General features: G+C 44.0%; 1 protein-coding gene across 2 annotated transcripts; it reads right to left on the reverse strand.

Annotated features, from left to right (window-relative positions):
- Positions 1-2,328: 2,328 nt before the first annotated feature.
- LOC130126780 (glutamate-rich protein 1) lies at positions 2,329-14,463 on the reverse strand. 2 transcript variants are annotated; one of them, XM_056296412.1, is made up of 6 exons: positions 14,178-14,463; positions 12,537-12,662; positions 12,120-12,266; positions 8,404-8,796; positions 4,347-4,541; positions 2,329-2,570 (listed from the first exon to the last, which is right to left on the reverse strand). In XM_056296412.1, the coding sequence occupies exons 1-6, from the start codon at positions 14,194-14,196 to the stop codon at positions 2,479-2,481; spliced, it is 972 nt and encodes a 323-aa protein (XP_056152387.1). In that variant the 5' UTR covers positions 14,197-14,463; the 3' UTR covers positions 2,329-2,478. The 2 variants fall into 2 exon arrangements, with proteins under 2 accessions (XP_056152387.1, XP_056152386.1); XM_056296411.1 differs by having other exon boundaries at positions 8,404-8,799.
- Positions 14,464-21,735: the final 7,272 nt, after the last annotated feature.

The following is a 21,735-nucleotide window of genomic DNA, read 5'->3' on the forward strand; positions in this document are numbered from 1 at the left end:
CGGACAAGAGAGGAACTCTCTCCAGCGAGCAATGACCTTCTTTTCAACTTCGCCAACAGGGCCCAACGCGAGCGCCGATCTCATGCATAATCTAAAATAAAAGTGCTCATCAATGATTCATGGTTGTTTAGTGGTGTAAAGTGGTGCCGCAGAAAACTCGGATCGGACTGTTTTTATGCACCTCAAAGCATATATCATAGGAGAACGTTTTAAGGCGTCTACACAAGTCTGCTCAGCTCGCCAAAGCAGTGTGCGAGGTGCGGTGATAATGTCCTTTTGATATCGGCACAGCTCAAAACAGAGAACGCAGGTACCAAGCAAACCAAATGACCAAAAACCTCACTTTTGGGAGGCAGAATAAAATCGTATGTAGGCGTGCCGTTTATTGTCTCTGTTCACTTTGCCCCCCGCTTGCTGATCTATCCAGAATGAGGCCGTTAGCTTCGGTCAGATACCCGGCATCTGGTGGGTCGATTCATGAAGGGGGCCACAGATGTTGGCGGCCTCATGCTGGTCCTCATGTAAACAGAGCATCACTGTTATACTGCCACAAACGCACACTTAAAAATCCAGGGAGCTCATTTTTACTTCACACAGCGTGAGCCTACAGGTGTTCATCTGTGTTTTTGAATTGTGTCTGTGTCCTTGAACACAAACAATTCCACTTAGACTGGTATTAAAAGCCAGACACTCGTCAGCTGGGTCAACCCGATGGCACTGCCAGCCGAAGCTTAGCTCTCCGTCCTCCTTCTGACTCCTCCTGGCAGCAGAGCTGTGGGTTACTGTATTAGAATAGACTAGCCTAAGCTGTTGACAGGTGCCGTGGTGTCAGAGGCTAAGCTGTTCAGTCTCTGGATCTCTGCTGGTTACCAGTGTTCATTCCCGAGGTGTCCCGACTGCATACTGTGCAAGTCTTACGTAAAACAAATATTTGTACATGTCAAGTAAAGTTTGTACATATAGCCCTCAATCGCAGGAATCGGGAATCAGGAACACTGTCGTTTCCCTTCATGTACTTGTGTACATGAAATGAAACAAAGTTTGTTTCCCCCAGCCCACAGCAGTGAACACAAAGACAAAAACTACAAGAACACATATATCCAAACTAAGCAACAACAAAAAAATCACTGTCCAAGGGAGCCAATGCCAGCCAGGATGACTGTCACAACTGTCGGTCTGCATGGGCTAGCAGTTAGCTTAGCCTGCCCTGCTTCCGCATCCTGTCAGACCGCCCTCAGTGTTTCCTCTTCGGGCGTAGCTCCGGGCAAGGCCGTGGTCCTTGGACCCACCGGACCCAGCAGACCAGGCTCCCCCAGCCGACCCAATGCCATCTCTCCCAGCCAGACACCCTTGATACGCCACTCCACACGACGACACCCAAAACACAGTCAATGCTCGGCGAGGCCGCCGCCAGACCACCCTCGGTGTTATCGGAACTGCCAGTCTGCATGGGCTAACAGTTAGCTTAGCCTGCCCTGCTTCCGCATCCTGTCAAACCGCCCTCAGTGTTTCCTCTTTGGGCACAGCTCCGGGCAGGGCCGTGGTCCTTAGACCCACAGGACGCAGCAGACCAGGCTCTCCCAGCCATCAAATGAAGACAAACTTGCAGACATGGACAAAGACACAGCATTGGACAGTACTGGGTAAGGACACCGCAGACGTTAAGTTCGCGTCGCCATCTTCCCACACCGGTACTGGGTGAGGCCGCTGCAATCATGAATTCGCACCGCCATCTACTGTTTCAAATGGCTTTACGTGGCCACGGTTAAAACATAGATGCAGTAAATGACACTCTTCTGACATATCTTTAGCACCTTGATTCAGATGTAGAAAAGCAAGTTAAAATGGCTGCTGCTGATATTCGTTCCACTGACAATCCTTCCCTGGCCAACATATTTGGACTTCACCATCAGCATTAACTGCAGAATGGGAGCAAACTTGAAGAGGTACATGGTGAACCAGCTGGGTTAGAAACTAAATTTCAAAAAGTCTGGATAATTGATGCACTATTGAGTTAGCCGGTTGGTTTTAAATGTCATGACATCTGTAGGCAAGATGGCTGCTCCAGCAGACCTGACATTTGCCTCCAAGGCAATTGGGGGGTAGGAAGGGAGGGATGTGAGTGTAATGTTGATAACAATCACATGCTATATGAAAAACAACTCTAAAATAAACAGCGTGGCCCTCCTGACAGCAACTGTAGCAACTTGAAGGGTCAGGTAAGATAAAGAGGCTTTGATTCTGCCTGTAAACGCACATGGAAAAAAAAGAAGCACAAATCTAATTTAAATATTTATTTATTGATATATTTAGTACAAAAAAAACCCAACAAGCTGTGCTTCGTACATCACAGAAAGCCTTGTAAAGTACATGTTACTGTATAAAAATTAATATAAGATGTTTGTGACATAAATGATCCGTGATTGAAATAATTCTGTCTTCAGTAGTGTCCCTGTTTTAGTGTGGCAGACAGCCCCGTTACGTAAATGGTCCAGTTGCCACGTCTCTCTGCATAGGGAGAATATCTGTGATCCAGTACTGGAACAGTGAAGCGACTGATGTGGTTTCATCTGGAAATCAAAAGAGACAAAGAGCTCAGATTTCAGCACCACACGACAACGTAAAATCTCTTTGGGACCGTAAGGCGTGTGTGTTTGTGGACGACAGCGCCTTTATCATTTTTTTTGGTGCTTAAAATCTGAGTACGTCAAACTCTCCTGTCAATGCTCTGCATCTAACTCCCACCTGTATGGATGTTAGGGCTGCAATAAACAAAGGGTTTAAATTAATCGATCGGTTATTTTTTCGATCAATAATTTAGTCTGCACAACGTCAAAGCACAAAGTGGTGTCTCAAAACTGCTTACTTAGTCTGATTAGATTGAGATGCACAAAAACTTTATATTATTCATTTTATAATGATATGCATCAGAAAAAGCAAACAAATCTTAGCATTTGTAACACTTTAACCAGTAAATATTTGGTACTTTTACAATATGACCATTTAAACTCTTAGTGAATATACACATCATTTTACTACTTCTCAATCTCTCCAAGGCAGATAGATATCTTCCCCTGGAAACATTCAAATGAAAAAAGGGATTGTGTTAAACGGCTCTAAGCAGGTCATCAAATGGAAGAATAAAAAAAAGGGAGTAGGTCTTTGAGGGGAACTCCAGGGTAGAGCTGTAAGAAAAGGGTATATATTCTGGATATCTGCATAAAGCTTTACCAAAGATCTGCCAGGGTAGCGAGTTAGAGATGCTTCAGTCAACCGGAAAAAAAAGACTTGAAAGGCTTTGAAAAGAGGCTTAGGCTCAGTGGTAGTCGAGGGCGGCTAAAGGAAAATGTCTGGATCAATCCCAAATACCAAACGTAGCCTTAACAATGTTGATGTTTACATCAATATCAATTTTTCTTTACCAAGTCGTAATTGATTAGCTGTCCATGACAAATGTACACGTATTCCTACAATATCCCAACTTAGCAAGTTAAGTACAGATGCAATAAATCATTAAAAAAACGGAATGATTCATTTTCAAGGAATTTCGACAAGAATTGGACAAATATTAGAGGACAAATATACTCTTCTGATAGAATCTTCTTTGAGAGTTGCATTTAATTACGGCATGAATCTGATGATGGGAGGAGACTAGGAATGCTTCGCAGTGCCTGTAGAGCAGGTGGATAAGGGAAGTTAAGTATGCAAGACTGTGTGCTCTGCTTGCTAGATAGCAAACTGGTTTCTACAGTGTTGTCTTGGTGACAGCTGAATGTCACTCCATAGCCATCTAATTTGTATTCTTCCAAGCCCCGAACTTCCAGGCTGTTCGGTTCCTTACTTGTTCGCTCGCTTTGTCTCTCTCTCTTTTTCTCACACAGCTGTTTTTTTCATCACCGACCCCAGTTTCTCAGTGTGTCTCTGTATGAATAAATGTCTGTGAACTCATGAGAAAATTTAGCGTTGCAGTCTGAGCATGTTGGCTTGTAAACGGTGTATGAGTGAAAGCTAAAATAGACAACAGCAGCTGCAGTTCTGGCCAATAAGGGCAGACAGAGACAAGTTCAGGTGTATGCAGGCGTGTATTGGGCAAGTTATTTTAGGTGAAAACTAATGAGCATGCATAAGGGAGTGAAGAGTCAAGGACAAAGCATGAGCAGTACTGGCAGGTACAGGAGACGCACACGCAACAGATGGGTGGACAAAAAGTGCTGAGCAGATCCCAACTAGAGATGGCTGGTATGAACAGGGATAGCCACATCAGAATTGTATAAAATGCTGAGGGTCCTATCAAAGGTGAGGCCATGCCCTGCTTTTCTGTTGGTTTTATTGTGCAACTGGCTGACCTGGAGACATGGAGGCAGTGTTATGGAGCTCCTCCAGAGCCTTGGCCAGTCTGTCTGGGTCTTTCTGCACCACAAGGGACTTTAGACTGTGGAGCTCCCTTAGAACAGAAGGGGGCCCGTTTCCACAGGCTATGCTGCTCAGGAGACCCTCTATTGCCAAGGACAGGACAGGAGGCTTGTCTGCATGCACTGAGCCTGTAGGGAGCAAACAGAGGAGGAGGGTAGACTGTTAATCCAAAACATCAAACATCACTAGCACTTTACCGATTCATTGATTAATCGATCATTCCATCAACATAAAATTAATCCATTATAATTTTAGAAATGGATTACTCATTTTAGTCATTCTCAAATAAAAATACCAAACCTTTACTTGTTACAGCTTCACAAATGTCAAGATTTGCTTTCTTTTCTCAGATTCTAGAGTTTTTTTTGGTTGCTGGTAACCTACCTACACGTACCTACCTACCAGCCTACCTACCTACCTAGGTCATCTATCAGGACGCCCCATAAATGCCTCCACATGGCATTTCCAACTATCCCACTCTTTCATGATCATTTTTAGCTCCTGTACATTCTCCACCCATGTCCCTTAATAGGTTGTCCACATAGGTGATTCTTCTTCTACCGCGTTGAGTTTTTCCATCAGATGGTTACCAGAGCACAAGTTTGTTGGCAGCTTCCTCACTGTGATGCACGCAGTGGCCTGCGAGATGCATCCTTCTCTGCTGCACTTTTGTGGATACCATAGGGAGCTTTTCGTATAGCTGTACATTTATCAGATGTCTCTTCCACGATACATTGACAGCTGGTCAATGTTGCTGGTCAGACCAAGTAAAATCTTTTTTTAACCGCATACAATTTTAACTGCTGATGTAATGTCGGGCTCAGGGAACTTGTGAGTGGCTTTTATTAATTACTTTTTACATTTGATAGACTAAATGATTAATCGATCAAATCATTAATTGAGAAATAAGTGACCAATTAGTTGATGAGGAAGACAATCGTTAGTTGCAGCCCTGCAAGTCACAATTCAGGGAGTTAATCAAACATAGCATGAGATCCATTAATCACTGGACAACACATTTTTTCAAACGTTTTGCTTCCTGAAAAAAAATTAGAGCTTATGATGGATAATGTCAAGCTGAACACAAAAATAATTTCAAATTTGCTGTATCCTGTAGGAATTCAGAGAAACATTAAAATAACTTTTTATTGAATTTAACATGTTTAATCGCATAATGATGCTGACACTCTGTGTTAGTTCAACCGAGCTTAAAAAGTTTTGCAGCTCATTTTCATTTGTACTCCTCGTGTCAGTGTCCAACAATAGCCGGCCAGCATTGGTGGATCCAGTTGCCCTGATACCTCTTTTCCATGGTCGCAATGTCCTGGTGAAACCTTTCACCATGTTCGTCACTGACTGCACCAAGATCAGCAGGGAAGAAGTCCAAGTGTGAATGCAGAAAATGAATTTCCAATGATGTTGCACTTCATGGTTTTGTATGCTTTAAAGCATGTTGTCAAGCAGCTCAATGTTGTTTGATGCTCTGTGGTTGCCAAGAAAATTCTCATCAACATCCTTAAATGCCCTCCATGCTATTTGCTCTGGCCCCACTAGCAGATCTTCTAACTCCCTGTCATTGATGACCTGTCTGATTTGTGCACCAACAAAAGTGCCTTCCTTAAACTTGGCATCAGTTATTCTTGGAAACATCTGTCTCAAATAGCGAAATCCATCACTTTTCTTTGTTCATTGCTTTCACAAAATGTTTCATCAATCTGAGTTTTACATGAAGAGGAGGCAGAAATATCTTTGTTGGCTCAACAAGTGGTTTATGCGCCACACTTTTCTGCCCTGGAATGAAATGCTTTTCTGCCCTGGAATGAAATGCTTATGGAGTGGCCAGTTCTTTTTAATGTAATGTGACTCTTTAGGACAGCTGTCCCATTCACAAAGGAAACAACAGTACTTTGTATATCCGAGCCGCATTCCTAATAGCAGTGCCAGTACTTTACCACAGATGCTCCAGTCGTAATTGTTGTACTGTATGTGTTTCAACAACAGTTCCATGTGTACTGCACGGCCAATGGGTACTGAAGGGTGGACATTGTCATTGTTTAACAGGACAGCTTTCAGGCTTAACTTTGACGAATCTATTAAGACGCCATTGTTGTGGGTCATGCACACAACCCAAAGCCATGAACAATCCAACAATGTCAGTGCAGAAACAGAGGTTGTCAACCTGCGTAAAGAGGTTTGTCAAATGTTCTTGTCGGTTCCAAAAGATAGACGTTTTTGTACCTGGTGACAGCAAACCCCATCCTTGCAATCTTGAACTAAGTAGTTCTGCTTTAGTTTTTGACAAATCTAAGTCCCTGAGCAGGTCATTAATTCTGGCTGTGTTATCAGATGAGGATAACCAGGCATAAAGGGTTAAACAACTGGATCAGTGTCATATTCCACATCTGGTTCATGTGTTGTGGCATCTTCATCTGCCTCATCTAGGTTCCACGTCTCTGGTGGCTTCGGTACTGGCAAACTGTCACATGTGGCACTGGTCTCATGGCTGAAGGCAAATTGTGGTATTCAATAGATTTCCTATTTGTAGTAGAAAAGCCAGATTCATTGGTCAGACAGAAGTAACAGTCCATCACGTGATCCTTCCGTTCTTGCCATATCATTCGGACTGCGAATGGCATTGACTTTCGAGTACCTCTGAGCCAAGCTCTCAGGTTGACTGCACATGTTGCGCACCAAATGTGAGGAGCCCCGGGTTTCTCTTGGTCACCAATTTTACATCCGAAGAAGAGCTCATAGGCTTTCTTTATAAGTGCAGTCATGGTGCGTCTTTCAGCCTTAAGCGTATACCCGCCAGTAACAGAATGTGTAGCAGCTGCTGCAACATTGATGAGAAATTTCTGCTGTATTCAAGCTTCCTGAAGACAATAAATCCTGTTGTTAAGTATACTCACTATGCTACTGCCTGAAGAACATAGGCATCAACGTGCGTCCAAACAGCATCTGTAAATGTGAGCAGCTTTTATAGCCTGTCTGCCAGCATCTAACTTGACTAAGCAGGCCCAGGCATGCCTAAGACAACATCTGCATAGCACCTACACTGAGTGCATGCCCAGGCATGCTTGGACTGACCAAAACAGCATGCTTTGTGGGCAATATACTAGTAGACTTAAAATATGACGGGAAATCACAAAAATAGGTTGTATCTACAAAACGGTACGTGATACGAAATTTTTGAGGTGATATTCGTGATCAGCAGCCCAAAATCCATAAAATACACCCAAAAGTGCTCAGGAAGCAAAATTTTCGTTGTCCAGTGAATGAATAAAATATCAAAGTAACCAATACAAATTGCCCCTATCATAAACATGTAAAACCCCACCACCAATGTGTTTCCCTTCAGCCCAAATGACAGCTGTTGCCTATGACAATTTAACAGTGAACACTCAGACATAAACATTCCACAATTAGGGCCAGTATGGCATTATTTCTGAACTGTTTGGTCCAGTTTTGCTGAAATACTAGCAGCCAAACAGGGCAGAGGAGGAAATGGAAAGGTCTTTTCGTGCTCCCATAACGCTCCATTTCCAGAGAGAATTAATCCCTGGAACCAATGGGCTGGAGAAAGCAGCCTGGAGAACAGTCAGCTGGTCTGTCATTCAAGGGAGGGATAGTTTTTTTTATGACACACCAGATGACTTGACTTGTCTATTAGGGTTGAGACACATCAGAGGCCAATGGCAAACCTCTGCCACTGATTATCATTGATGGCAGCTCTGTTTGCAAAAATAATGTCAACATCCTGCTGTTATTTTTTGCAGAGAAGCTAATTAATGAAACTGCGGCTTACCCAAATGTGAATACATATAAATCTATATTTACTTAGTCATATAGTTTACAAGTCAGTCTATTCATATTGGTGTATATAAAAATAACAATATGAATAGATGGCAAAAATCAATTTCATGAGCTATATGTTTTAGCACATGCTGCAAGGTTGTTTTAAAAGATAAGCAACATTTGTTTTATACTCACAATCTGACAAATAGATTTCCATGGTGGTCCTGAGGAACTCTGACACCTCAGCAGCCCTCTTCTCCTCCATCTCCTCTTCCCCTTTACCTCCTTCTCTCTGGTAGGTGAACTCCAAGGCAGCAGCCCGAGGCACCAAGCCCAAGGAGAGTAGTTTCTCTTTGTGCCGTTTCTTCTTCAACTTCCTCCTTTTGTTCCTGGTAAGGCCCTCTCCACCCTCGCCCGCTGGGTTGTGGTTTTGACTGGTGCTGGCGGGAGCTGTACTGGACCCACTCACTTGAGGAGCTACATCTTGGACTGGACGTTCATTAGAAGTTGGCTTCCTCTTCTTTCTTTTCCTTCTTCTCCTCTTTTCATCTACTTCTGTGGATTCTCCACTGTTCTCATGGCCACTCTCTTCTGTAGGCAATGAGAAAAGTAAGCTCTAAGTCTCCAATTTCCAGCAATTTTAATTTCTGGACTTAAACATTCAAAGAAAAGTTGGATGGTGTCTTAAATGCCACTCTGAGTAATTTCTGTATGTCCATGTATCCAGGTAAGCCAGATAAGAATCCCCAAAATACTAATAGATGTGATCCGGTGTCAAGACCATACAGAGCTGCAACCAAGATCAGAATTTTTTTTTTAACCGAGCAAATCTGCACACTCCAGGTATTTGACCTGGTGAGCAGCACACATGGACCACATCAGACAAAAAATACATGATGTCTTTCCTCCAAAGTATAAAGAATTCTCTGTTCAGTATTTCTCATATGTATTCCCACAAAATACAACGTTAGTTGTCACCTCTTCCTTAATATACAACCTGGCTGATGAAATAAGAAAGACAGGTACTAAAAAAATACTTCTCATCTTCCTCACACACCTGGCATCACACTCCCACATTATGCAAATATAACATTCACAGATTCTCTCTCTCACACACACATACACACACACACACACTGCATCAAATTACCTCACTCAATTCTCCTATGATTTCTTTTCCTGCATTCAGGCTTTTACATTTTACATTTCTCATTTAGCAGGCACGTCTGTCCAAAGCAACTCACAAGAGAGTCAGTAATTAGCAGCTATGTTCATGTATCAACCTACAGACACCATAGAGCACTAAATAATATTCATATCATAACCTACAGTGCATGTCATGTCAAATGCAATTAGTTTAAGTGCACAATAAGTAGACCACCAGTAACAATGTGAATAAAAAGGATTCAAATTATAAATTTGCTGGACAATGCCTTAGACCTGCTCACAGACATACTAAAACAGTCATGCTTAGATGTGGACTAAGGTGGGCCTGGAAAAGGAACATTTCTAAGCTTTTCTTGAATAAGGTAAGCCAGTCTGTTATACTGATGAAAGATGAGGGCTCATTCCACCATCTTGGGGCCAGGTAAGAGACAAGTCAGGACCAAGAGCTTTGCCCTATTGAAATGGGTGTAGACAGTAGCTTTTCAGAGGCGGAACTAAGAAGACAAGCAAAAGTGTACATGTCGATTTGGGTTTACAGGTGCAGTTCTTTGAATTTACCGGAAAGCCAACAGCAAGGTTTGAAACGGTATGTAGACAGCAACAAGGTGGAATGTAAGGATACAACAAAAGGGGGGATATGTGCTCATCTTGGCAGGTTGAAAACCAAACATGCAGTATCGTTCTGAATTCTTCACAGTGGTTGTACTGCACGGGCTGGAAACCCGGCAAGAGATGACTGGAGCCTGGACTAAGAGGTGGGAAGCATGCTCTGATAGGTAAAATCACATCTTTTGGATTGCCGTACAGAGCAAAGGGCTTTTGCAGTTGTGTCTCAGCTTAATTTGGTTCTTCTTTATTTATTTTGAGGTCAAAAGTGGTTTTGAACCCCTCCCTTGCAATTATTTGCATCACCTTGAAAGATGCTCAGCATTTTTCCCTGATTTGCTGTAATTGCATTTTAGCAGTGCTTTTAGTCACTCTGCCTCTCTATTATATCACTAAACAATTGTGACACGCAAGTGCGAAGGGTAACCAAAATGCAAAACTATAGCTCAGATCAGTTGCATTGAGAAGGCAACACTCTCGTTGGTTTAGCTGGTCTCTCTCCACCTCCCCTTGCTTTAAGAACCCAGAGGCCTTGAGGGGTCAAAGGAACCAATTCTCATCTAATTCCTGGTGGCATGTTCACAGCAGAGAGTAATGCACTGGCCAGCCGCCAGGACAGAATGTGGCCGAGGATGTGGGGATGGAAAAGTAGTGAAATGCCAAGTCACATTTCTAGTGGAATTAAAGCCCAATATAGTGTAACCGGGTTTATTATAATGACACTTTATTATAATGATAATACTTTCATTTCCATATGTCTATATTAGTAAGGACTTGCGAAGTTGTTTTAACATTGTCATTTTTTCACATGGTGAACAGCTTTATACACAGCTGTACAGATCTGCCCTGTTTTATACCCTCATGTGACTGCACCAAGTCATACTTTCCAAGAGTATTTCCAAATATGTAATATTCATAATAATTTAAATTCACTACTTTAGAGGTTAATTAAAAAGGGAGCAGAGCGTCGCATGTCTGAATGCTGCGGTGGAAAAGGAAAAAAAGTCTTTTGAGCTTGAACACACAATGTAACAGTGAATTTCAATGAGATTTAAAAACAGCTAAGATGCAGAGGGAATATGTTCTGGACAGGCTACTTAGCCCTGCTCCACAGGAACAGAAGAGAACAGAAAATGGATCTGCAATGCTGTTTTCATATCTCTCCATCCCAACACTGCGAGTCCCCATGCTGCATACAGTAACACAAAATTGCAGCTATCTGTTTCAAGTTTTCTAGTGGCTTTTTTTTTCTTCTTCAAAATTATGCATCTTTTTACTAAGATATTTAAGGAAGTCCAATCATTGTAAACATTGAATAAAGAAAGTTTTAAAGCGGTTCGGGTCCAAAATGTACTATAGTACTTCTACATTTGGACTTTGCGTCAGAGCTTGCAAGTAACCTTTCTATGCTACACAACCAGAAACTTGTTGAAAAGACGGCGTTACTAAAGCATAATGTTTACCAAATCTAGTCAACAAATATCTTGCATTTTACAAGGTGCTGACTGAGCCAAAAAAAAATTCTATGCCTGTGTGGTGTTTGGAGAGCCGCAACATCTTCATCAAAAGTGGAGAAATGGGAAATGGGGAAATGAACCAGAGCCAAGCCCATCTTGTAACACTATAATCAATTAAATAGAGGGTTTCAGGGAATGAAACAAACTGTGTTAGATTTCAGACAGCTGCTGATAGTAGCAAAAACCTTGAGAGCCTTTTAGAACTTGGGTACTTTAAAACTCCGTAGTCCAGCTGTGAGGCAAAAGAAATTTCACCTGGATGTTGGATGAGCTCAGAGGTTCACACTTAACAACACCATAGCTCAAGAAAAGTGCCAGCTGGTTGGTTTGTCCCTCAAACAACTGTCAACCTCTTCATGTTAAGGACCACATCATGTTAAGGACCGGATCATCTGGGATCAAAATACTTCCACCTGGGTGGCACTCAAGATCTTTAACAGTTAGAAATACAAATAATTCTCCTTGCCTGCTTCCTGTAACTTGAATGGAAAAAAAAAACAATCAGGGAGAGTGATGGTGATACTGGGAGCAGGAGACCTGGTGAAGCCCAATGCTGTAAATCGCCCCAGGCTTTATGGTGCACAGAAGCAGTCCATAAATGTAAGATTATGGCCCTCTTACCAGCTGGATCCTCAGCAATATTTATGCTTTCTGGCTGAGGGACTGTGACCGATCCCTCTGCACCTGTCTTGTAATCTGCAGGAGGAGGTAGAACAGTGTAGACTCGTCTGCCAGCAGGAAGTGCATTCTGTGCTTTCACTCCATCACCTGAGACAAAGAAAGCAAATAAAGGAAGGTTATGAAACACATCATGAAGTGTAGAAAGGAAACATTAGTTTTGGAACTATGTATGATTGTGTACACGTATGTGTGTATGTGTGTGCACATTGAGAAGGCAGTTCTACTACGGGCGTTTCTAAGCACCTTGTTTGTCACAGTGAGGATAGAGTAGTGTGTTTGTGTGTTTCATAAAAACAAAGACAGGATATTAAATTGATGGGTCAATGCCAGTGGGCAGCATTGGCAAAGTAAACTTACTCTGGAATGCTTTGCTTTTCACATAGGGCTTTTTGGCTAAGGTCTCAACAGTGTTTGGAGTGCTGGGTTCTTTCTCCTGTTTGGAAACCTTCGGGTAAAGCTTCTGCAGTACCTTTGATTGAAACACTAAATAAAAACAAATGACAAAAAAAAAAGGCTGTTGTATTTTTCTGTGGCCAGAAAACACCGGCTTAGCTTGAAATCATGTATATGCTGTTCTCTTTCTCAATGCTTGGGGAAAGCTTCACATTAAAAGCAAAGCAAGAAGATGGAAGCTTAACACTGCAATACAATAACCTGTCAACATTAATTACTTTAATTTATAGACTAGCAACCAGATGCACCATATTTAACCGAATCAAACAATAATAGGCAAACCCTTAACCAAACTACTATTTATGCTACTATGAAAACAGGGGTGAACTGCTAGTACTGCAATATGTTTGAGGATCATGAATTAGCATTTGACTTGGGTAATTTCATAATTGCAGTACACATCAAGGCAATCTTCCAAAGCTTAAGATACGCAAACTCAATGGTAGCAACAGCAAATCACAACATTTGTGAGGGTGCGCTTGCTGAGAAAAAGTGTCTTGATCGGCCTGTCAGTGTCAGTCTGGTGGTGGTGCTCGTAAACCGGAAAATGTACCTACTAGTCTATAAATGAGCATCAATCTTACTGTTAGTTCATTTAATAAAACGATGTCCTACCATCAGTGATACCCATTTGCAAACTTCAATTTTCAAACTTCTAGCTTTACTTTTGTAAATGTTAGTATCCAATATTGTTATTTTTCTTCCCACTCTGGTTTAGTCCACTGTCTGTGAAACATAGCTCTTACTTTTCAGAAGTGAAAACAAAGCAAAGATGTTTAAGGCCATGAGGGGGAAAATAGCTGAGATAATAATAGCTGTCTATTTCATTTAAATTGGCCAGTTAGTTGGTGTAACTGTAAACATCAAATCAGTTTCTCAAGAGAAATTCTGCCACCTCTGAGCCAACACCTAGGCTATCTTTCCATTGGGCTCACAGTAAAATTGCCCCCACAAACCAGAATATGTTACAAACAATAATACGTCATACATTGGTTGATTTAAGAACTACACCAAGGTGTATCACTAACTTTCCACTTGACCACTGGAACTAGAGTTTAAAATTACATGGCATCCTTCCTCTACCCCCTTTATCAGCTTTACCAATATCGTGTAGCATCACCCTTTTTGAAGATGCGGTGCCAACTCTGACTTAACTGAGACCAGTGTTGTTTGGTGGGTTATATTCCGCATTTACTAGCGTGGCCAAGGGTGCTCATTACACAATAAGTCAGGAAACCCTGTCAGCATTCGGCATGGAGTTTGCTTTAGTGTTGTAACAGGTGTCGCATGGTCCCGTGCCGAGCTACACACCGTCAATCCACTTGACAGATTATTAACGATTAATTAATGAGATGAATTTGCATGAAGGTCTGACAAGCAGCGCACCGCTCCGATGTGCGATGACGAGCACATGTGTTTGTTTACACTTTATGTAAATCAAGAGAACCGGCGACTGTTGCTAGGTAGCTAACCGGCTACCTGCGTGTGGCACAGTTCACTTTAATAACGTTAACAGTGTTGTAAACGAACCAAAGCGGCGCTCACCTTCCCTCCTGTGAGCCATATAAGCATATTTCGGTCAACAGCGAGGAACTTTTGCTGTTGGGAGCGAATAAAACGAGCGGCTACTTTAGCTAAAATGCTAGCAAGCTAAGCTAACTGACGCCCCGGTTTCGCACAGATGAAACGGAGCACTTGCTCGCGTGTTAGCGGAGGCCATACGCGGAAAAGCGGCAGGTAAAAACGTTCGCCAAACTGCCGTAATGTTGGCAGTCCTCAGGCAACACTAACTAACTCTCTCTCTCTCTCTCTCTCTCCCCCTCTCTCTCTCTCCCCCCTTTTTTACAGTGCGTTTTGGCCGAAGTCCCCCCCCTGCGTCCAAATCCGGTAATGACAGACGTACGCGCATGCGCACACCGAGCCCGCTGTAGAGATGGGTTGGGCAGCAGCCTCGCTCAGGGAGCGCAGTGGGAATACCAAGTAGGCGCCTGGCCGCGGCTCAGCATCAGCACCGGAGTGAGGGAGTCTGGTTTTGCGCACCCTCCAAACTTGGCTTGGGACCTCAGCATGTGAACGGGCTTTGAAGGAGGAGGATCTGCCTAGAATGTCAGCTCTGAAGAAGGTAAAAAACCCTTTCTTTTTGTTCACCTTTTATACACATAAGTTGGAGTTTGATATGTGGGTGATTGTGCTTTTTTACAGGTTTGTGATTCCGTCAGTGTACATGATCATTTCAAAATGAGATGCTCTATGGTGTAGTGGCAAATGGGTGGTTTTCTGATAATGCACAGAGCACAACAGTAAGGCTCTTTTTTTTCCTTCATTTTGGGGAAACGGAATGATTCCACAATCATCATCTTTTTGAGTCAAGATTAAGGTTATCTCAATAGCTGAAAAGAGACCACGAACATATCAAATCAACGTCATGCTGGGTTTGATGTTTCCCAGACTCCTACTGTGGTCTGCTAATATACCGGCTGTGTATGTACAACTGCCCACTGTAACCTTTGTGGGTGGACGAGTTTCGGTGGTAATGTCCCAAGGAGCCCATACGCAACACTTACAATTGTGAATGAGAGGAGGGCTCTGTACAGCTCAGCAGAAAAGGGCACTAGGTGAAAAGTGGGTTTTGCGGGAATAAAGAACTGCAAGGAGACCTGTGCAAACATGTTGCGTAATGTCTTCCTGTGTGTGAAAACAGCTCGGGACAACACTTTAATGATTCCCACGAGCCTAGTTCATTTCCTGATTAATCAAGCGGTGGGAGCTGTTTTCCTGTGTGTGTGGATGATTAACATGGACTGGGAATTGGGACAGTTTTGTTTGGGATAATGCAAGATTAGATATATTATCTGCCTATTTGTGCAAGACGCCTGTGCCCATTGTCGATTCTAACTTGTGGCATTATGTGCTTTGTGAGATTCCTGCAAAGCCATTGAAAGTATTGATGTTCCCTCAGATTGGTTCTTCCGACTGAACAAAAAGGCAGGGAGTCATGCAAAGTAAAACGCCGTCTTCAGCACTCTCACCGAATGCACAGCAAATACACAGCACTCAGCACACACTGTGAGTGACAAAGTACTGGCTTTCAGCACTTAGAGAAAACATCATAATCACAAAGGTGCTAAAAATAGGGCGGCATTCATTGCAATGTCTCAAAAAACTCAATGGGGTTATTACTGCTCCCCCTCCAAGCTGGAAATGTTACATTAATTCTGCTGGATGTATACCATGTTCAATATTACAGAAAGCCCTTATTTTCAGCATGCAGTAGCCACTTAGCTTTCCTTTAATGGCAAGCAGCAGCGGCTGAGACTTGGGTCTTTAAGTGACGGACTGCTTAAGAAAGTGGATCTAAAACATGGAAAATGCATTATCTAGCATGGTAGTAAGCATGTTCCGTGGGGTCCTAGTTAAGTGTCTCGCACTCATTTATTATGCAGCTGCATGTGGGGGGCTGGAGAGCTGTAGCAGTTGTACCAAGCATTCACAGACCAATATTATTTGCTTAACCCCATGGGTCGAATAATTGAAAGTGTGTGTGTGTGTGTGTGCACATGCACACACGTGCACAATCACCAGTCTGACTGTGCTTGTGTGTGGGTGTTTCAGCGTGTGCGCACATGCTTGCTTTTGTGAATTGGTTGGCTGGTGCCCCTGTACAATGAGCATGCATACTACACGTAGCACTTTATATCCCGGGGACAGACATCGTGTGGGAGGTGCCAGGTGGCTCGGTGTGACATGCATGTCACCTCCATAAGTCCTTACGTAACCTTGAAAGTCTTGCCACTCACAGGAGCTTTAAGACTACACCTGTTCTCACCTCGTCCACATCGTCACCTCTGCAGCTAATCAAATAGCCGCTCGATGAGAGTTTAATTATTCTTGCGAGGTGGAGAATTTATTCAGTTCTCTCTCTTACTCACCCTACTGGGCGATTTCCTCACTTGAAAAGAAGATAGCCTAATTAAAAACCAATGCTTGAGCATAGATAGCAGGGGGGGAAAATAAAAAAAGGAAATTGACGGTTTATTTTCACTCAGCAGCTCTTGGGGAAAGAAGGTGCTCTGTATGAGGGTATTTAACAGATGCTACTGCCAAACATGCATACGCTCGTGCACACTCACACAGGAACGCCTAAAACGCGCGTCGTGGGACGCCTGTTTACGCTTTGTCTGCTTGGTGTCAACATGGTCAGGCTGTCATCGTCTGTTTGCAGATGCGCAGAAAGCTCAGAATACTTCATTTTGGGGTGTCGTGATGTCATCCTGGTCTACAAGGGCAAGAAGCGGGGTTGAATATAGACTACCCGGCTTAAAGTAAATGTTGACTGAAACGTTCGGCAGGCTCGTTTTTTTTTCTTGGTCTTCCTCTCCTGGTGAGAGACGCGTCGCCATTCTTTCGAACCTTCATCTCGCTCTCTCTTTCCTATCTTAACTTTCCCTCACTCGTCCTCAGCCCCTGTCTCCTCTTTTGTACTCAAATCCACGTGTGTGTGTCTCCGTTCGCCCTGTGATAGATGCCACCTTGCATTCCTTAGTCTGGCTTCAGCTACAGAGGAAATGAAGAGGATGGATGGGACGGTGTTTTGGTATCTAATCGCATATTATGATAAGAGCTGTGTGTGCGTGTGTGTGTGTGTGTGTCTGTGTGTCTCCGAGTGTGTACATCAGAAACAAATCTGCATGTTTTGTGTCTCCGCATATAGCGCCACTGCTCATTTAAGCCCCCCCCCCTGTGCTGTGGCAGGCAGAGATCTTTCTGGTAGGTGGGTTGTCGTCACGTTTTGCTCGTTGTCACTGTTAGTGCCATGGCTGCCACAAAGCCCCGGGTCACATCTGACTCATTATGTTATATCTTCCATTAGTGACACGCTACGCTATCTCAAATATTTCCTTTACTCTAATTGTGCAGCCATTAATACATGCAGCCGGATCCGAGAGCGAGGTTGTATCGCCACGCCGACTACATTAGCCTGACTGACACATCATCATCCAAAAAGGAGCCGCTCCGTTCGGCGTCTCCTGAATAGAAAGCCGGTCTTTCTTTCTGTCTGTCTGCGTGTCATCAGTTTGTTGCAGCGCTGTCTTTTTATGCTGTCTGAATAGAGAGGGAGATCATGGAGGTTATAGTCAGTTCGAATTATACATTAGCCTCTCATATCCAATGTTAATACTCTTCCTGAAAGCGAGATTTAATTTCATGCAAGACCTCTGCAAAGACCCCTCTAGTTTTCAGGCGTACCTCGTGTCTCCATGGTAAAGCAGAAGTTCTAATACCATTACCACTGGCAGGTTGCCCGGTTTCTACACCAAGCCTAATGCAGACCTTTAAAATGGAGCATTGAACTTGTCTCTACCAACTTAATAGAATAGCTCGGTTTAATCAGAGGCCTTCAAGAGTGCAAATTGTTTTGATTGAAACAGGTATATAATTTGATTAAGCTCTGAAGAATGACTTTGTGCTTTTAGTCGGGGTAATGTATTCAAGACGCTTAAGATAAATGGCAAGCTTCCTCCCCCTGGCGTTACGCGGCGAGCACGGTTTCTTCCGTTTATTATGGTTGAAGGAACTTTTGCCGCTGCCCACGGCAAAACCTGACACCCGTACCCTGAAGTGCAGTTTGGGCTTGTAGCATGGTCCTTCTCTTGAACAAAGCCCTTTCTAGCAGGCCTGTCAGCTGGGACCTTTGGAGAGTTGGCCTGTGAAAGCTCAGCGGAGAGATTAATAGTCCAGCATGAGGAAACCACTCGTGTCCCTGCTGTGGGAAGTACATTCGTGGGTATTGGTAGGATGGGCAGTGATACTAGAGGCGAGGGTACACTACGATCCAAAAAGTAGCTCCTCTCCAAAATGCTCTATACCTAGCAAAAGACATGCACAATTGGGGGGATTTAATTGAGTCGAAGATTTCATCCCTTCATCGTGGTCCCCATGCTGAGGGGTACTGCAGCCTGTGTGTCGGTCCTCGCTGTGATTGGATGCCGCAAAGTCGACGGCCCGCTTCACCTTTGAACAATTAAGGGATTTTTCTCGGTCTGGCTGTCTGCCGCTCTCACAACCCTGTTATCTAATCATTCGTCTAGTCTCCATTTTCTCTTCACACATGTTTTAGCAGGATGACAGTGCTATAGCTTGCTGACCTCGCTTACCCCCGGCTGGATCACGGGTGCCTGGATGTGGTAGTTTAGCCTTTTAGCTGGAAGCACTGAGAAATATTTCTGTCCATGTGAGGTGTTGAGCTCTCTCTAACCCCATCACTCTGGGCTTTGGGCAACTCACCTCCTTACATGGGCATCTGGAAGGGTTTCTCACTCCATCTGTCCAAACTATTTCCCATTTAATCTCCGAGCCTGCCCTTCTCCCTGGTGGTGCATACCGTAAATAAGAGAGATCGAGGTTGGAATAAACGTTGGTGTCCAGCAGCTTCTCCCAATAAAAATTACCCCCCCCTTTTTTTCTCCCCAAATATACCTGTCCAATTAGCCCACTCTTCCGAGCCGTCCCAGTCGCTGCACCACCCCCTCTGCCGATCCGGGGAGGGCTGCAGACTACCACATGCCTCTTCCGATACATGTGGAGTCGCCAGCCGCTTCTTTTCACCTGACAGTGAGGAGTTTCACCAAGGGGATGTAGCGTGTGGGAGGATCACACTATTCCCCCCAGTCCCCCCCCCCGAACAGGCACCCCGACCAACCAGAGGAGGTGCTAGTGCAGGGACCAGGACACATACCTACATTCGGCTTCCCACCCACAGACACGGCCAATTGTGTCTGTAGGGACGCCCGACCAAGCCGGAGGTAACACGGGGATTCAAACTGGCGATCCCCATGCTGGTAGGCAACAGAATAGACCGCCACGCCACCCGGACGCCCGAAAATTATTTGTAAATGAGCAATATTTAGGATGGGTCTACTGTGCTGCATGCATGTACTACTGCAGGTGTAGGGTGGAGGTGTTGCGTGGTAAGTCTTTCAGAACCGAGTGGCAATAAAGTTCATCATGTTTTCTTATTTTTTGTTTTTTGTGAGGCAGTTTCTGTTGCTGGATTCAATACCATGGCGATGTTCTGTTTTAGGCACATTATTTGTGCACACAGTGCCTGAAATCAAATGCCAAAACGGTGGGAGACGAGGGAAGACGTTAACTCACCCTGTGTACGTTCAGAAATGTACCTTGTAGTTTTAAAAGGATGTGTGCTCATGATTTATAAATGACAACATCACAATTCCCCCAAAATGAAAATTTAAACCGATGTCACGTGGAAAGCCGGCCGGGGGAAGGGCCTCTGTGTGCTGTGGCTGTGGCGTTCCCCTCCGCAATGTTCGCAACACCGAGAAGCTTTTCCCAGGCTCTGGAGAGGACCACCCCAGCAAAACAGTGACTTTAATGTTTGAAACGTGGTTCCAGAAACCCACTTGGCCCTGTTCGCACACACACAAGCTTACATTCAGCACTTCACATGTATGGCAGACTTCTCTGACGGTTCGCGCCGTCCCCATGAATGACATGGAGGTTGTTAGTGGTGTAAACACTGGTTTATGACGAATCATCAGAAGTACACACAGCAACACTGATGAGGAGTAAATGATCATTCCTAGTACGGCTGCACGTTGCAAAACTACTTTACCAGGTTTATCTGCTGTTTCCGCCACAGCGTTTTAGCTTAACTTCATGCATTATCCACGTTGTTCATTTACAGTGTGTCCCGTGTCATTTTCTCCGTCTGTTTTTCCCCCCACTTCCCACCACAATACGTTCTGTCGTCGTTTAGCTTCTTTCATTTACACGTGTTTCCCACTTTCTGCTTGTCGTGTCTCGGTTTGTTTGTCTCTGTTCTGTTCCTCTGCCATTTCTGTCTTGAAATGCGTTCATAAATCCCACGGAGACAAAGGAGTGAGTCCCCCCCCCCACCCACCCGATTTCAGTGTTTTTTTTTATTAGCATATCTTGTCACCATTTTTTTAATCCCCGAGTATCACTTTGCGAATAATTGAAGAAAATCTGCAAACCCTCCACCCTGCGTGTCTTGCTGCTTCAGTTTCTCGTGCAGATGGAGCCGCGGTGCTGCAGGGGTGCGGCGGCTCTGTGTTTGCCTCACAGGCGGCACACACTGTGCACCATGTGAGCAGGGTCTCTGGCTTGTGTTGAGCAAAGGATGCATGACACTAAACATTTGTTTGCCGATAACCGGTCATTTCTGCGTTGATTTTGGCGGATGCTGGCACCGATATATCTCATTCCACTGCAACGCCACAACGTGCCTTAGTCTTGGCATGATTGTGTGCTCAGTATTATGCTGTAAATCTGATGCTGGGTGCAGATGCAGGCATCTAAAAGAAGAAAAAAAAAGCAGTGCTTCATTAGTACCTGCCCTGATTTATTACTAAACACTACACTGTTTTACAAATGGCTGCATTCCCCAAAGAAGATACGCCTGAATTATTTTGATTTACATGGAGGTCTAATGCAACATTTATTTTGGCGTTACCTTTTCAAACATCTTTATACTTTTGCTTTTCTACATCAGGTCGCCCCTTAAAGCTTCCCTCCGAAATGCTGACCGTCACACTCAAGCGAAAGCGACTTTCAGATATCAGAAGGGCTTTACATCTCTTTGGAGGCTGCATTGCCGTGTGTCTTTTCAGTCGATGCCCGTCATCGCCGTCGCGACAATTAATGCATCATAAGGCATAATTCTGATATCTGTCCCAATGCTGATAACACATTTTTAAGAAATTATGTCAATAATCTGACTGATATATCGCACACCAGTGGTGCACAAGTGGCACATGGTACAACATAATGCTCCCACTTAATCTAGTCTACACACCACCGCATGCTGAGGGTTGATTGGGCCAAAGTGAAGAGATGGTGGTTAGGTGATAGAGGGCTCCAGCAAAGAGCTTGAAAAGGTATTGGAGTGACTCCTCTCCCACTCTTCCTTAGCTCTCCATTAGCTCGCCATGAGCTGCACTTCATCCCTCAGTGGCGGGCGCCAAGATATCCTATTATACACTGCCACTTGTGATAATTGCCTGGACCCGGCAGTGTAGTATCTGTTGCGAGGTGGCGTGCGCGTGTGTACTTGTGTACGCAG

This window comes from Lampris incognitus, chromosome 16 (assembly GCF_029633865.1).
Source record: "Lampris incognitus isolate fLamInc1 chromosome 16, fLamInc1.hap2, whole genome shotgun sequence".
NCBI lineage: Eukaryota > Metazoa > Chordata > Actinopteri > Lampriformes > Lampridae > Lampris > Lampris incognitus.

What these genes read in the sequence shown, in the direction of transcription:
- LOC130126780 (XM_056296411.1), bottom strand. An exon ending in GAAAAGCAAAGCATTCCAGA is followed by an intron (nt 12,267 to 12,536) that starts GTAAGTTTACTT and finishes TCTTTGTCTCAG; the next exon opens with GTGATGGAGTGAAAGCACAG. An exon ending in TATTGCTGAGGATCCAGCTG is followed by an intron (nt 8,800 to 12,119) that starts GTAAGAGGGCCA and finishes CATTGCCTACAG; the next exon opens with AAGAGAGTGGCCATGAGAAC.